Consider the following 16,517-nt stretch of genomic DNA (forward strand, 5'->3'; position numbering starts at 1 on the left):
TTGTTACACACAATCTTCAGTGTGAAGCAATATACTAATAAGAACACTAGTCTTAACATTTACAGTCTTCATATATATTATATATATGTATATGTATACATATATATACACTATATAATGAGGCAATATATAATACACACGGTTTACCATTTTACAGTCATATGTACAAGATGTCACTAAAAATAGCCAGATTTCAGGCAGCGCTGCCAGGGACACTGGGATTATTATTTTTTTATTAATTCCTTTTATTCTCTTTTTCCTTTTGTCCTCTTTCGTGTGACTTTTCTCTCCCGTGTCCAAGGCGAGCTGCTGAAACAACAGACATTTCTTGGCCAGCAAACCTGGAGGGTGTGATGGTGGGGCACAGGGCAGGGAACATAGGGCTTGCAGGATGCTTTGCCTCCATTTGTAGGGGGGCTGGGGTTAATGCACCCTTGGCAGCCCCCGGCCCCACTGAAGCAGCTGGGAAGAGAGGCAAAGCTGAAGCCAAGGGAGCCTGGCCATGCAAGAGAGAAGCAAGTTCTGCATTCCTCTGTCCTGTGTCTGTCCCTGTGGGGCTGAACTGCTGCTCTCCCTGGCAGACACCAATGCTGCCCATCAGGAGCTGCTTCTGGGTTGCTCGCAGCTGCCTGCACCAGGCCAAGACTCTGGATTTGTGCCCAGAGCCACGGGGTTTGCACCCAGTGCCGAAGGGTTTAAAGCACAAGCATGGGGAGCAAAGCCCATCCCCAGCAAGCGGAAGAGCTGAGGAGGTGCTGGCAGGGCAGAGCAGAAGAGGGGGGGCTTCTGGGGACTGTGCATCCCCTGCCCAGCACCACCCCACGGAGCACAGGGAGGCGGGTGCCATGGGACAAGGCTGGAGGGAGGAATCAGGGCTGGGGGAGCCCACGGAGTGCCCACCAGCCCCACTGGGGACACGGCCACTGGCACAGCAGTGGCACAGTGCTGTCTCCATTGCAGAGACGCTGTGCATGGCAGGGATGGAAGAACGAAACGGAAAAAGCAAAGTGGTTCAAACAGCAGGCTGTTGGGGGTTGGATTTTTTTCTTTTTTTTTTTTTTTTTCTTCTTTTTTCTTTTTTTCTAGTGTTTTTTTTTTTTTTTCCTTTTTCTTTTCTCCGTCGCGCACGTATATACAGACAGACACCATGAGGTTTGCTGAAGGCAACATCTCAGATCAGATCAGTGTGAGATATGGAGACCCGGAACCCACGTGGGTGTCCGGCGGCCCCAGAGTAAGACAACATCGCAGGGACCCCCTCGTACACGGCCCCCCCCCCTCCCCCAGCTCCCTCCCCACACCCCCCAACCCCCACCCTATCCCACCCCTGTGCAGCTCACATAGTCCTGGAGCAGAGTCTCTGTGTTCGCCGTGCCGGGTGTCAGCACTGCTGGTGACCCCGTCACGCCGCACTGGGGGGCTCCGTGCCCCCGGCCCCGTTCTGACACCCCAGGGGCTCTGCCCACTCAGAGGGGCTCTGGGGAGAGAGGCAGGGGGGCGGCCGGCAGCGCTGTGCCCACCCCGGGGGCCACACTCCTCCGGTGACCCCCGATGGCTCCGAGATGGGGATGGTGGCACTGCCACCCCCCTGCGGGTCCCTCGCTGGTGGCGGGGGCCATGCACCTCCCGTGCTGCTACACCGGCTGTCTCTGTGGGGACAAGGATGGAGTGTTAGCAGGAGGCAAGACACAAGGCACGTGGGGGGGTAGGGGGGATGCCCCTCTGTCCCCAGCTGATGGGGATGTGCCTATTAGGGCTGAGGGTGTGGTTTTAGGTTAAATCAACACTCTCCATGCTCCATGTTAAGGGGACACAACCCCACAGTCTGTCAAGAGGAGGTAGGAGTGCAGCCCCCACTTGTCACAACTTCAAGGGTCACATGGGTGCCTGGTGTCCCCCAGGAAGCAACGACTCTATGATGACCACTGAGGCTGAAACTGGGAGTAGCTGTGCTGGGGAGTGGGATGTCCTGGTGGACATGGTGACATGGTCTGAAAGCAGATCTATCTCCCTCAGGGGCTGGAGACATTTGGGACACGAAGGCTCTGGGCTTACCTTATGTTTGGGACATCTCAGAGAGAAGCTCTCTTCAGTTAATAAGCAACCTGTAGGGAAAAGAGAGGGCATGTGAGGGCAGCCCCTACCACCAGCTGTCTTTGGGCAGCAAGGACACAGCATCCTCCCTGCCACATCCGGAGGAGCCACACCGCTTGCAGGAAGGGTTTAGCTGAAATTGGCCAAATTTGGGACACAGACTACAGAGATCATCACCATTCGTGCAGAGCCCCCAGACCACCCAGCTCTGCCATCAGCAGGGTCAGAGGAAGCAGGGGGGGTCCCCGCATCCCAATCCCAGCGCCTGGGCTCACCTGTGTCGACGGCACACGCGTAGTGGTAGGTGTGGGGGCACCCCTTCTGGCAGCAGCCCACGGTGGCTCCTGCTTGCTGGCAGCTTGAGCACTTCTTTCACCGCAGCCAGGAATCCGGAGCAGGGTGGGAGAGAGGCAGAGATAGAAAGATCCCATCAGAGCCTGGCACAAAGGCAAGAAGCCCCTGTGGCAACGTGGGAGGTATGGAGATGAAGTGACATGGTGGGGGCCATAGCAGGGAGGGCTGCAGCCTCTGGCTGGCACTGCATTTCTACCTGGTAGTCATGGAATGGATGCAGCCAGCCCCAAACCTGGTCAGGAAGGGCTTGCTGCAGGCCCCGCCTCTGCTGGCATGGCCGTGGCACAAAACCCCATGTCTCCATGGCAGTCTCCCAGTACCCTCCTCCCCATTTTGCTCTCCTGACGTTCTCATGCTCCTGTCGCTCTGCACCAGGAGCAGGGCAGGGCTGTACCTTCCCCAGTCTCCAGCTGCCCATCGTCCCGGCATCAGGCCGCCCACTCCCACCTCCCACCCTGCATCTGTCCCTCTGCGAGCTGCTGCATGACTGAACAGCATACAGACGCTCCTAAGGCTGAAGGAGATCTCAGGAGCTCTCAGGGAGGCGGCAGCCCATGGGAAGCCAGCTGGGTTTGCACATCTGAACGCCAGCCCCAGCCTCCCAGGGTGACTCCTAATGCCCGGATGTTGCAGACCAACCCTATTTGTTTTAACCCCTTATCACCCAGCCACGTCAGCTGCGCAGCAACACGCCATTAGCCTTCAGTTGCTATGGGGCTGTAGCGCCAGAGGGGTCCGGGCTGGAAATGGGGAGCAGCCACAGAAATGGCTTCAGCTAAATGAGGATGGCGAACGCCACGGGAGAGGCTGCTCCCAGCTTTGCTGCTGCTTCTGCTATTATTCAGGGCCCACCCCGTGCGGGGCAGACGGCCGAGCTCTTACCAGGTCGGCAGCCGCCTTGACGGCCTCCTGCAGCCCGTAGAGCTTCCCCGCCACCAGGAACACCCCAGCGGTCCATACGGCACAGGCCTCGTGCAGCCAGTGCTCCTGCGTGTCGCCCGCCGGCTCGGGCTGCGGGGGGGACTCGGCCTTGGTACATTCGTGCCGCCGGGGCTTTTCGGCCGCCTCCTCGCCCTCTGTCCTCTCGTCACAGCAGTAGCAGCTCTGCAGCCTTCGGAACACACCCCGGGGGCTGGAGCGCAACACGCTCGGCTTGCCCGGCTCCGCGGCACCCTCCTGCCTGCCCGCCCTGCCGCCGGCTGCCCAGCCGCTCTCCGCCACCCCGCGGGGCCTCTCCGCTGCGCCGCCCTCCTCGCCCTCCGCCCGCGCTTTCTCCTTCAGCCGCGACTTCTTTTTGGGCAGACAGTCCTCGGGGTAGTAGGGCCCGCAAAGGTCGCCCAGGTCCTTGTAGTTGGCGGGGCTGCGGCACAGGCAGCACACCAAGCAGGCCGCGCTCAGCGCCTTGGACACCACCGGCCCCAGGTGCATGGCGGAGGAGGCCGGCAGGGCCGCCCGCGGTCTGGGCACGGTGCCGGAGGGCCCCCGCTGCAGCCGGGCCTCGTCGCCGGGCGAGTTGATGACGGTGCAGGCGGTGGTGAAGTCGCCGCGCCGCTCTACGTGGACGTAGGGAGCGAAGGGGGGGGCCCGGCTGTCGGCCCGCAGCCTCTTGCAGGAGATGTATTTGAGGCGGATCTCGGGCTCGGCGGGGTCCGGCAGCGGGGCTTGCTGGGCCGGCCGCCGCCGCTTGCCCCGGCTCTTGCAGCGCACCGGCACCGCTTTGGCTTTGCCGTGGCCCAAACGCTTGCGCTGCCGCTTGGAGTAGCCGTTGTAGTTGGCGTGGTTGGCCCGTGGCTTTGCCCCCCGCGCCGTCCCACCCGCCATTGGCCCGTCGCCGCCCGCCGCCTCCTTCTCCTCGCTCTTTGGTTTCTTGCCCTCGTCCCCACCGCCCGGCCCGGCTGCACGCTCACAGGGTGACAGCGGCAGCGCGGGGCCGAGGGGTGCCTTGGCCATGCCCAGCGCCGCCGCTTTGCCCTTACGGTTCCTCTTCTTGGGCAGCAGCGCCATGTTCTTGGCCGCCACGGCCGAGCCGGGCTGTGCCCCAGCAGCCTGCACGCAGCCCTCGTTCTGCGAGCCGTCGGCAGAGAGCTTCTTCCCACTGCCCGGTTTCCCCTTCAGCGCTCGGCCGTGAGGGTTCCGGCACAACTGCTCAGCCGGCAGCACGGCGGGTGCCTTCTGTGCCGCCGCCAGTTTGGGCAGCCGCGCATCACCCACCGCCGGGGCCACAGCGCCGTGCTTCACCGCCCGCTCGCGCTCCGTCCCTGCCACGCTCAGCGAGGTGCCGTAGGTGGCCGCCACCGTGGCCGCCGCCGCTGCCGTTTTGCAGGTGAACTTCTTCAGGTTGGGCGAGGTGATCTTCTGCACGATGGCCTCCAGCTTGAGGCCGCGGCCCTTGCGGGGAGGCAGCACTTTGGTCTTGGTGGCCTCCTGGAAGGCTGCCCGCGAGGTGATTTTGATACAGACGTCGGGGGCCTCCTTCACCGGCGGGGGTTTGGGGACGGCTTCACCGGGGCTCTTGGGGGGCAGCTTTGCTTTCACCTTCTTGGCCACGGGCATCTTCTTGAAGAGGCTGTGGGGACCCTCCGGCTTCTCTTCCTTCACGCCGCCGCTGTTGCTGCGCAGGACGAGGTTCCTCTTCTTGGCAGGGATGGGGGAGATGAAGGTGGACTTCCTCTTCAGCGAGTGCAGGGGCCGCTCTGACATCTTGCCGCCCACCCCTGGCCCCGCCTTGGGCAGCTTCATCCTGGTGCCCACCTTTCCCTCCTTGTGGGGGCTGCCCGGGGGGGTCAACTTGAAGGCGGGTGGGAGGTGGTTGTTGGAGATGAGCTTTTTGGGTGCTTTGCAGTTCTTCAGTCGAACATCAGCCGCCCGCTTGCCCCGCCGCCTTTTTGTGTAGAAAACCTCCTGTGTCTTCGTCCGGGAGCGCAGGATCATCGAGCGCTGGTCCCTCTCCCCACCATCTGCCACATCCCCATCCGTCGGCCCCGGCCCCACCACCTCTTCAGCTGGCACCAAGCTGGACACCGTGATGGTGGCATCACCACCGGCGCTCTGGATGACCTTAGGGGCTGGCCGGCCGCTGCGCTTCCTAGCTTTGAAAGCCACCCGCTGCTTCACACCACATGCTGGCTTCTTGCCCATCTTCTCCTGGTGCATCGGTGCCTTCAGCCCCTCCAGCGGGGCTGGGGCACGGGGCTCAGCAAGGGCGGTGAAGGAGCGGGTGCACATGCGTGCCGGCAAACCCTCCGCTGCAAACCTGGGCGTCTGGCTGTGCACATTCTTGCTCAGCATCTCCCCTTGTCCGTCTGGCCCCACGCACAGTGCTGGCAGCTCACTGAAGGGGCTTGGCACTGCACTGCCAGCACTGTCCTCCTCCGGCAGCCGGCAGTGGATCCTTTTGTTGCGGAGGTTCTTGCCCCGTGAGACAGGCTCTGTTTTCACCAAAGCATTTTCAGTTGCCGGTTGCTTCTTCACCCCAAGTGACAAAACAGGTTCAGAGTCTACTGCTTCCGGGTGGGATTTCTCTACTCCCCCACTCTCCTCCTCAGGCTGGATGTGAGGCAGGGAGGATTTGAACCAGCTCTTCACCTTGGTCTCCGTGCCCACTGCCGGGCCCAGCAGGATGATGGACTGACCGGAGAGACGCGCCGAGGGCACAGAACTCTCCTTCTCTACCGTGCTGACGGTCTCCTCGGCAGACATGGGCACCTCGCTGGCAGACAGCACGGCGGGTATCTCTGGGGGCTTGGGAGGTGAGGCAGCGTAGGGCACCGACTTCTGCTCCGTGCCCGCCAGCTCGCAGAGTGAGGAGTACTCCTCCACCTCCAGGTCCGACTCCTTCAGCTCCGGTGATGAGATCATAGGGATCTCACTGAAGTCCCCGGCTGTGCAGCAGTGCCGCGTGTCCTGCAGCCACCTCTCACTGTCCACCTTCGTGGCCTCATCGTAGGTCAGCGTCTCCTCCTCTTCCTCCTCCATCGCCTGCTGGCCAAAGTCCCGGGTCGTCTCACTCTTGTCTGGCTGCTCGCCATCGCACAGGTCCAAGCCACAAGCATTTTTTTTCTCCTTGCAGGACCCTCCCATTTTGCTGGGGAAGAGGCCTTTGGGGAGGTCAGAGGCTTGCAGGCCTGAGCCCAGCTCCTTCCACCTGAGGCACGCCTCGCCCAGGTTCTCCTCTGGCCACTCAAAGTGCTCCATGGTATTTTCAGAGCCCACCGAGTTGGCTGTGGTGTTCGAATAGCAGCTGAAGCCAGAAGCCCCTGCACTGGAAGTAGCAGCTGGGATGCTGGGCTTGGAGTTGAAAGCCAACGGGCCCGCATCCTTAAGTGTGTCCTTGGTCTCGGTGGCCGCAAACTCCACCTGGGGACCCTCGTACACCTCGTCCCCAAAGTCCTTCCCCGTGCTGCCCCCCGAAGCCTTGTCCATCTTGAGGGGCTCAGTGAGGGTGCTGGAGTCACCCTGGCTGGGCCATGAGCCCTTCACCATGGAGTCCAGGCATGGCCGGTGGTTCTCCAGCTGGAAGGGGGATTTCGTGGCCTCCTTGCTCAACATGGGTGAGTTGGGCCAGGCTTTGTCCTCCTTCTCATTGATGGCGTCCTGCAGGACGATGATCTCGGAGGCCAGCTCCTCCTGGGACAGCGCACTGAGCAGCAGCCGGGGACAGTCCCGCTCGTTGGTCACATACTTGGTGAAAGACTCCAGGGGCAGGCTGGCATGGATGCTCTGGAAGGAGTCATCCGATTTGGTGGACATATCATCTGGGGAGGTGACAGAGCACGTGGACACCGACTCGGGCTTTGCCTTGGAGTTGCTGTTGACACGGGCAGGGCTGCGGTTCTGGTTGCAGTACAGGAAGCTCCTCTCCAGCTGGTCCTCAGAGCCGCTCAGATAGTCAGCGTCCTGTGTCTCGGCGTGGACGGACTGCGGGGTGCTGAGTGGATCCGACAGCGGGGTCCCAACCTGCTCTGCGGAGTACGTGCTGCTCTCTGGGCTGCAGTGCTGCCCCTTGAGTTGCTCAGGGGTCCTCGCTGGGGTCTTGATGCCCTTTTTCTGGGGCACGGCTGATTTGGAAAGCAGCAGCTGCTGGACGGTGTTGGAGATGTTCTCCACCTGGGAGGTGAGCGCCGTCAGGCTCTGCAGGCTCAGGTCTGACAGAAGGTTTTCAGGCAGTTTCTCCTTCGGCAAATTCTTGCAATTCCCAGATTGAGCATCCGGGCTCGTCCCGTCAGTGGGAGAGGGGTTGAGCAGCGGCATGAAATGGCTGTGGTCGGTGATGCCGGCCGGGAAGGCGCCGGCATTGAGCGGCTGCTGGCTGTACTGAAAGTTCTCCAGGTTGGGCATCAGGGGGGACGGCGTAGAGCTGTAGGACGGGGAGCGACCGACGGAGCGTGCCGGCGAGTGGCTGGCGCTGGGGCTGAAGGTTTGGTAGTACTGCTCCGGCGTGCGGACGGGCGGTGCGTCACCCTGGCAGTAGGTCTGCCCCGCTTGGTTGTAATGCTGATACTTGGCCAAGTTTTGGTAGTGGAGGCTCTCTGGGGCGTGATGCCTCCCCTGCAAGGGCTGAGGTTGGGGCTGAGGAGGCTGCGGGGGCTGCGGGGGCTGCGGCGGCGGCGGAGGCTGCGGGGGAGGCTGCGGGGGCTGCTCATAGCCGATGCGGTTGGGCTGGTAACCGTGCAGGTTGGGCACACGGGGGCCAGGGGCGAGGCTGGCGGTGCTGCCCAGGGGCCGCTCCAGCGGCGGCTGCCCTGAAGGTGCCGTGCAGCTCTTGTAGGAGTGCGCCGGCTGGCTGCCCCCTGGCACAGAGGAATAAGTGGAAGAGGCGGGGAAGGACTGTGAGTGCTGCCCAAAATGGGAGCTCTGTGAGAAGGGCATGGGCGAAGAGACGTCGTTGGGCAGCTTCTGCCTCTGCAGCTTGGGGTAGGGCAGCGCGGGCGGCTGCTGCTGCTGCTGCTGTGGGAAGTGAGTCCGGAAGGGCAGTGGGGCCGCTGCCGGCTCGTGGTACGGCCGCCCTCCCGCTGCCGGCGACGTCTTCTTCATCAGGCTGTCCTCATACTTGGGCAGCGCCGGTGGCTGCCCGCCCCACGCCTGCAGGCTCTCGTCCCCCGAATAGCGCGCCGGGTAGGGGCTGTTCTCCTGCACAGCGTAATTGGAAAAGGCCGGCCTGCCTTGCAGCTGCTGCCCTGCTAATTGCTTGTTTCCCCGGTGGTATTTCTCCGCGGCGCTGTTCTCGTAGCCCGCGTATGGCAGTTGCTGCTGACTGTAGTACTCCTTCGCCACCAGCCTCTGCCGCTCGCAGTTCGGCCCTGCCTGACTTTGATGCCTGTAATTCTCCAGGCGTGATGTATCTTGTGAAGTCGGCTGGTAGCTCTGCTGGTTGCCATGGAAACCACACCTTTCTCGAAAGGACTGCATGGCGCGGGCTTGTTATCTGCGAAGAGAGAGAGGCGAGAATTCAAATGAAGCAGCGCCGCTGTGGAGGGCCGGGGAGCGCGGCCGCGTGCAGAGGGGACTGAGCTGCAGCACCGCAGGCATCGCCTCTGCTGCCAGGGCATGGCCTCGCTGCAACGGCCTCCCCTCGTGCTTGCCGGGACCGTGGCACCTAACACTGCACTGCAACACCCTGCGTTGCCTTGCCTGGCATCGCGTCACCCAGCATTGCATCACTTTGCATTGCATTGCATCACCTTGAAATGCATTGCTTGACATTGTCCTGCACCGTGCCACCTCCCATCGCTTCATCGCTTTGCATCACCTTGCATCGCATTGCCTGGTGTCACATCACCTTGTGTTGCATCAGTTTATATCACCCTGCATTGTCATCTTGCATTACATTGCTATACATCAGTGTGCTCTGCATCACCTTGCTTTGCATCGCTTTACATGGCCCTGCATTGTCACCTTGCATTGCATTGCTATATGCTGCCCTGCACTGTCACCTTGCATTGCATCACTCTGCATCACATCACATCGCTTTGTGTTGCATCACTCTGCATTGCATCGCCTTGCACTGCATTGCTTTACATCGCATTGCATTGCCACCTCACACTGCAATGCTTTATATTGTTCTGCACCACATCACATTGCATCGTTCTACCTTGCATCGCATCACTTTGCATTGCATCACCCTGCATCGCATCACTTTGCGTCGTCTTGCTCTGCATCACATCACCTTTCATTGAATTGCTTTACACCACCCTGCACTGTCACCTTGCATTGCATCGCTCTGCATCACATCACCTTGCCTCGCACCACTTTATCGCCCTGCACTGTCACCTTGCATCGCATCGCTCTCCATCGCATCACCTTGCCTTGCATCGCCCTGCACCACCCCCCATCTCAGCAGCTGGCCCTGCATCACGTCTCATCGCCCTGCATCGCATCACACTGCATCGCCCCGCATCACCCTGCACCATCCTCCAGCATATCTCCCCATGTCACATCGCCCTGCATTGCATCCTGAGGGTTGGGGGCTGCCCAGGGGTCCTGCTGCCTCCTCTCACCCCACAGCGTGCTTCTTCTCCACCTACCACAGCTTCATAGGGTGGAAGCCCCTTCCCAGCCATGACCTGCAGGGTGCCGCCACCCCAAAGCTCTGCTGGGTCCCCTGGTGTTCTCTGTGCTCCACGCACCCACAGCTCCGCAAATCCCTTAAGGGGTAACCTTTCCTCCTGGAGCTGCCGGCACCCTGCGCATCCCCGCAAACACCCCGCTCATTGCCATTCTTTGTAATTATTGTGATAATTACTGGAGGCAGCAGCCTGGAGGGACAAGAACGCGGGGCTCTGCTGCAAGAAAAAACTCATTTCAACTTCCTGGGTCTGCCTGTCTGTGCCTGCAGCCGCCTCCCGCAGCCCCCCCCTCCCCAGCCAATAACCCCAGCGCCGGTGCGATGCCATCTGGAAGCTGTCTGCTCCCGCCAGCAGCCGCCGATTAGCCGAGCGCTCAGCACAGCCGTCATTAAACGGCCCCATTTCCTCTCCCCGCCCGTGCGAGGTGCGGGGAAGCACCTGGGTCACCCTGCTTTGAGCTCACAGCGGGGCCCTGCGTGCTCAAGAAGAGATCCTATGTGGGGGATGCAACCTGCCCGACCCCAGCGGGTTGGAGGTGTGGGGTCCCCCTGTGATGTTGCTCCTGCAGTGACCCTGCTGCAGCCCATGCTGTCCCCTCCTCAAGGAGCTTAATAAATCATACCCAGCACCTGCCAGATGCTGAGCTCAGCACCGTGCCAAAATGCGTCAAATCAGTGCAGATCCAGACTGCCCCTCTGCCCACAGCTCCCATGTATGCACTTCATCAGTCCCACGTTGGCCTCAATTTCTGCAGTGTCCCATGAACAGCGTTCACATCTCACCACCTTTTCGGGGTTTCTCCACGCATGCAGGCATCTATTTCTGTATGGGAAGCTCTCGGGGACGCCTTGCAATGTTGCACCACTCCAGCACCCCAATCCCTCCCCCATATCTCCACCCAGAGCCTCTTTCCCTTCTCTTTCCACCTCGCTGCTCCATTTTGCAGCTGCATTTCATGGCCCACACGGGCAGTGCACGTGGTAGGGCATATATCTCGGGGAACAGACAGCTCCATTAGGATCCGGTAAGCCTGCTGCTGGAGCCCCTAATGGTGAAGGGCTGTGGGGGCTGCCCTGTCCTGCTCTGAGGCCGGGGGGGGGGACGGGGGCTGTGAGAACAAAGGAAGAAAATCAAAGCCAGGCTCTGGGGCAGCCCCAAGCAGCAGCAAGAGAATGAAAGGGAGAAAAGAGCCCCTAATGCTGCACATGGAAGTGGGTTTGAAAAATGGGATCGGACGGAGAAAATGCCGGGTTGGTGCTTTCAGGGGAGCCTTCCCCCTCCCTGCTCCTTTATTATTAATTATTATTACTTTTCCAGACAGCTGGGGCAATACCAGGCTGCGCAAAGCACCTGGCACGAGGGCACACATGTAGGGTGAGGATATTTGGGGGACACACATGTAGGATTTGCACATGTGCAGGGCATGCATGCATGTGGGGCTTGCACACGTTCAGGCTTTGCATTCATGCAGGGTGTGCAGTGCTGGGCACACAATTGGGTGTGCATGCATGGAAGCTCCTGGGGCAGCACTGTGCCCCAGCTCTGCATTGGTTCTCCATCTAGACTGAGCTCCCAGTGAGGTGCAGTGCCTGCAGCCCTGTGCTGTCGGGAGGCCACGCTGTGCCAGCAGCACTGGCCTATCTGGGGAGCTCGGGGCCACCTCTGCCCTGAGCTGTGCCGCAGCTTTGCAGGAGCAGGGACTGAGCAGATGTTGCTGCCTGATGTAGGCTGTTTCCGAGCAAGCGCTTTAATGGCATCAAATCAAGCTGTTGACAGCAGCAAGGTTAAGTCCCTTTGTAGGAGAGGGAGGAGGAAGTGGCTGCGTCCCCAGGGCTATGCAGCGCTCCCTGCCACAGCCCCAAGGAAGGTGCCACCCCCCTCCAACGCTGCGGTGGGATCCATGTGGGGTCAGGGGGCTGCACTAAGCAGCCCTAAAAAGGCACTGCGGCTGCACATGGGGATTCTGACACAGTGCCCCAAGGGTGACCTCAGGAAGGGCTGTGTCTGTCAGAGGAGATGAGAATGGTGGGGACATCACAGTGCCTGGAGCCAGCATCGTCCTGCCTCTGCCACACACAGAGCCACACTCACATCTGGCTATGGCCACCTTGGAGCATTTTGTCCCTTCTGTCCCCAGAGACAGCCCAGATGGCCCCAGAGCTGCTAGAACAGCCCTGGGGTCACCCTCTGCGGTCCCGCAGGACCCACAGCACCTCCCAGGGGCAGGTGCTGGACCTCTGCCATGCAGTGATGCACGCAGCTGATGCAGTGCACAGGGCTGATGCTGCAGTGCATGGTGCTGATGCAGGGTGCGGTGCTGATGTTGCGGTGCATGGAGCTGACACGGTGCACAACACCAGGGCATGACACCATGCTCCCAGACTGCCACAGACCTTCTGTGCAGACACCCGCTGGCACCGCAGCTCGCCGCCTGCCTCCTGCTCACGCAAGGCGCTGCGTGGCTGTGTTTGCCTTCATTCTCACCCCCGCTCCCCCCTCACTCTTTCCCACCCCCTCTCCCTGATGGCTGGCAGGCAAAAGGTACAGAGCACCATGAGGACCAGATATGGAGACCTATACCACAACCCAAGAGCTTGGGAAGCACCCAGGATCCCCCTCAGCCCCACAGGACCGTGCCTGGGGGCCATTTCCCTGCCCACCCCCCCCCAAGCTCCTCTGGTTCTCAGGCTCTGGCTTTTCTGATGCGACATCAACAAGGACTCAGCAACTAAAAATAGCAGTGCACGCTCACAGGGTAATGCTGTGCAATAGGAGCAGCGCTGCCCTGCGGAACCCCCCCACTCCGGACCCTGCTCCTAAATCCCCCCACCACCCCACCACAGCCTGGGGGGAGGAGGGGTCAGCCCCATAGAGCTGCTGGAGGAGGGGGGCTTCCCAGTGGATGCTTTCTTGGGGGAGAAAGTGCCTATCAAGGAGTGTCAGCTCCGGATTTGCTTAATTGTGAGCTGGTGGAGTTTAAAGAAACACTTTCTGGCAGGTTGCCACACCGCAAACTGCTTGGTATAATTTTATTATTAAGGGAGGAGAGAAAAAAGGGGAGAGAGGGAAGGGGGAAGGAAGGCAGCGGCGGAGCTCTGCACAGCACTGGGAAACGTCCCCAGGGGACACGGAGGTACTGCTCCAGGTGCACCCCCCTTCGGTGCACCCCTGAACACACCTCTTTTCCAACGCACCCCTTAATGCACCCCATTACCTACCCTGTATCCAATGGATCCTCCTTCAATGCACCCCCTCTCCTGTTCATCCCATATATGCACCCTCTCCGGTGCCCCCTTCCAACGCACTCTTCAACAAATCCTCACCCCAGTGCCCCCTTCATGCACCCTTTTTCCTCTTCACCCTTTTAATGCACTCTCGATGCAGCGCACCCCTTACCACATCCCTTTCCCAACGCACCCCATTAAAGCACCCCTCCTCCAAAGCACCCCATTGATCCCTCTCCCCCAATACCCCCTTCTAATGCCCCCCCATCTCCCACGCAAGCCCAAGGAAGGGGCACACACAGGGCAGCCCCCAGCCCCTTCCCCCCTCCCCATCTCCCCGTGCCCCCCCGGCGCTCAGCGGAGCGCAGCAGCTGTTCCCTGCACACTTCACTTGCCCGCAGATGATGATAAATGGCGCTGGGGCTGCGCCGCCCATTGCGCGGGGGTGGGCGGATGCGGGCAGCCAGGAGGAGGGATGGGGTGCGCAGACCCCCCCTCCACCCCCCCACCCAGGAACGGCTGCTCCTCCCATCCGGCTGCTGGGGAATTCCCTGAGCAGGTCCCTCCCTGAACCCCCCCAGATGGAATTCCCATTGCAATGGGGTACAGCCATCCCCATTTGGGGCACGCAGCCCACGAATCCCGCCCACACCCCCCTTTTTTGTTTTTCCCCCAGCTTTGCTCTGCTCCTCCCCGGTGAGGAATTTTGCTTGGGAAAAACACTGCCTGCAAACCTCACTCATGACTCAACGTTTCTGCTCCGCCACCGCTGCCAGGGGAAGCCCGCTGTCCCCCGGCCTCCCCTCCAGCCTGGAAATCCGGCTCAGCCCCCCCCCGCTTCCTCCATTCCCTCTTTTTTCCCTCCTTCATTTATTATTTTTTTCCCGTTGCTTTTTGCTTATCCCAGGGAGAAGGGCTCTTTGCAGCAAGCCGCCGCGTCTCTCCTTGCCCCTGCACGCTGCCAGCTGGCAAGAGAGGGCTTTGCAAAAAGAAAGGGATTAAAAACTAACATACAAGCAACCCCGAGACTCGCTGCAAAGCAGATGCTCCACCTGAGCTTCCCTGGGCAATGCCTCCTGCAAAGCAAACGAGCTCCGAAGACAAAATTCATGGCAGGGCCGAGCGCGCAGTGAGGGCGGCCGTGTGCTTATCGCTTCCCCCACCAACAGGATTGACATCAACCTTGAGGCGCTCACAGGAGAGAGGAAAACAAGTCGATGGCTGCACAGGAAATATGGCTGAGGTTAAAGAAGGACCTGGCCTGCCCCGCACTGCAGACAAAAGCAAGGACAACCAACAGGAGCCATGCCGGGGGGGTAACAGACAGATCTTCCCCAGCGCCGCACTGCCCTTCAGCCAACCCATCAGCCAACCCTTCAAACTCAAACCTTTACCCCAACCCTTCAGCCAATCCTAAGCCAATCCTTCAGCCCCAGTGCTTCAGCTCCAACCCATCAGCCAACCCTATGCCAACCCTTCAAACTCAAACCTTCAGCCCCAACCAAGTGACCCGCATGGATGAATCCCAATGTTTGGGTTATTTCTGCTTTTTGCTGGGTGCTCCCAATTCCATCCCAACGCCTTCCTGGCACCACCCCAAATCCCACCTGGGTCTCATCCAGGTCCCATCCCAATCCCACCGTGGTCCCATTTGGGATCCAACCTGATCCCACTCTGGTTCCATCCTGCCCTGTCCTGGTCCCATCCCAATGCCACTGCAGTCCCATCCTGGCCCCATTCCTGTCCCATCTCGCCTCACTCTAGCCCAATCCCAATCCCAGCCCCATCCCCATTGCCACGTGCCACATCCACCCACCAGGGCCACCTCCTGCAAGCAGCCAACAGCTGTGTAAGGAAGCACAACGCGCCAGCACTTTCCTGAGTGACAGTGAGCAGCACCCAGCACCGACGCTTTTCTTGTTTTGATGGGATGGGGCAGAAGATGGTTCTGACAGGAGCTCCCCAGGCTGCTCGTGGGGTGGCCCCGCTGCCTTCACCCCTCTTACAGGGAGGAAAATAGAGAAAAAAGGAGTAAAACGAAATAAAAAAAATTGACATTTGATGTCGTATGATAAATTATCTCGGCATTATATGCTTCCCGACTCCAAATCCCGAAGACAAACACGCAGGCAGGTTCGCCAGGAAAGCAGCTTTCCAAAGGCCGTCCTCCATTCCCCCATTATTGCCTCTGTCAATCATCGCCGCCGCGATCCTAACCTCTCGCACCCTGCAAAATCTGCCTGTTCCTTTTGTTCCTGCTGAAAACAGGGGGGGAGGAAAGGGGGAAGGGAGCGGAATTTGGGGCAGGGAACTTCCAAAAGGGATGATTAAGGAGTTAATCTGCCTGAAATAGATAAGGAGCTTAGAGCTGCTGGTATTTTACTGTCCAAGTTTGGATTCAGTGTGTCTTAAACACTGGCTGGAATGTACTTAGATATGACCAAAGTACATGTCCCCCCGAGGAATTACGAGGTTGCCAATTAGATTTGCTTCCCAGATTCACTCAAACCTTCACAAGCTTCTTCAGAGCAGGGAAATTGCTGCCTGTCCCCGGGGAGCAGGGGGAGGCGCGGAGACGCGCTGCCCTCCTTATGAATGAATAAATCACGGCGGCGCAGAGGCAGCAGGGGGGTTCGCGGCAGCACTGCGCTGCTGGAGGAGGAGAGCCGGGGAAGCCGTGGTGGGCACAGGGCATGGTGTGGTGGGGCTTCCCCTGGTGGGCGTGGGGTTGGGGGCTGCTGCGGTGGTGCTGGGGGCAGGAGCACGGAGTGAGGCAGGACAAAGAGAGGAGAAGGAGCTGTGGTTCTGAGCCTGGTGGTGTGCCACGCTGTGTTCTTCTGTGCCATGCTCTGCCATGCCATGATGTGCCATGCCATGATGTGCCATGCCATGCCACACTGAGCCATGCCATGCCATTCCATGCTCTGCCATGCCATGGTGTGCCATGCCATGGTGTGCCATGCCATGATGTGCCATGCCATGCCACACTGAACCATGCCATGCCATTCCATGCTCTGCCATGCCATGATGTGCCATGCCATGCCACACTGAAACATGCCACGCCATTCCATGCTGTGCCATGCCATGCCACACTGAGCCATGCCATGCCATTCCATGCTGTGCCATGCCATGATGTGCCATGCCATGCCACACTGAGCCATGCCATGCCATTCCATGCCATGCCATTCCATGCTGTGCCATGCCATGCCACACTGAGCCATGCCATGCCATCCCATGCTCTGCCATGCCACGCTGTGCCTTGCCATGCTGTGCCACGCTG

General features: G+C 60.2%; 1 protein-coding gene across 3 annotated transcripts in view; it reads right to left on the reverse strand.

The window, feature by feature from the left end:
* Positions 1 to 1,325: 1,325 nt before the first annotated feature.
* The window catches only part of RAI1 (retinoic acid induced 1), a 58,961-nt gene continuing 43,769 nt past the window's right edge, over positions 1,326 to 16,517 (reverse strand). For 2 of the 3 annotated variants that reach the window (XM_052679767.1, XM_052679768.1), the window contains exons 3-6: positions 3,331 to 8,872; positions 2,370 to 2,463; positions 2,056 to 2,105; positions 1,326 to 1,649 (exon numbers count right to left, since the gene is read on the reverse strand). In XM_052679767.1, the coding sequence (XP_052535727.1) occupies positions 1,635 to 1,649; positions 2,056 to 2,105; positions 2,370 to 2,463; positions 3,331 to 8,856 (5,685 nt within the window). In that variant the 5' untranslated portion in view covers positions 8,857 to 8,872 and the 3' untranslated portion in view covers positions 1,326 to 1,634. The remainder of the gene's footprint in view (positions 1,650 to 2,055; positions 2,106 to 2,369; positions 2,464 to 3,330; positions 8,873 to 16,517) is intronic. The other variant, XM_052679769.1, reaches the window with a different exon arrangement.

The sequence above is a fragment of the Tympanuchus pallidicinctus genome, unplaced genomic scaffold (genome assembly GCF_026119805.1).
Source record: "Tympanuchus pallidicinctus isolate F22 unplaced genomic scaffold, pur_lepc_1.0 scaffold18, whole genome shotgun sequence".
NCBI classification, from domain to species: domain Eukaryota; kingdom Metazoa; phylum Chordata; class Aves; order Galliformes; family Phasianidae; genus Tympanuchus; species Tympanuchus pallidicinctus.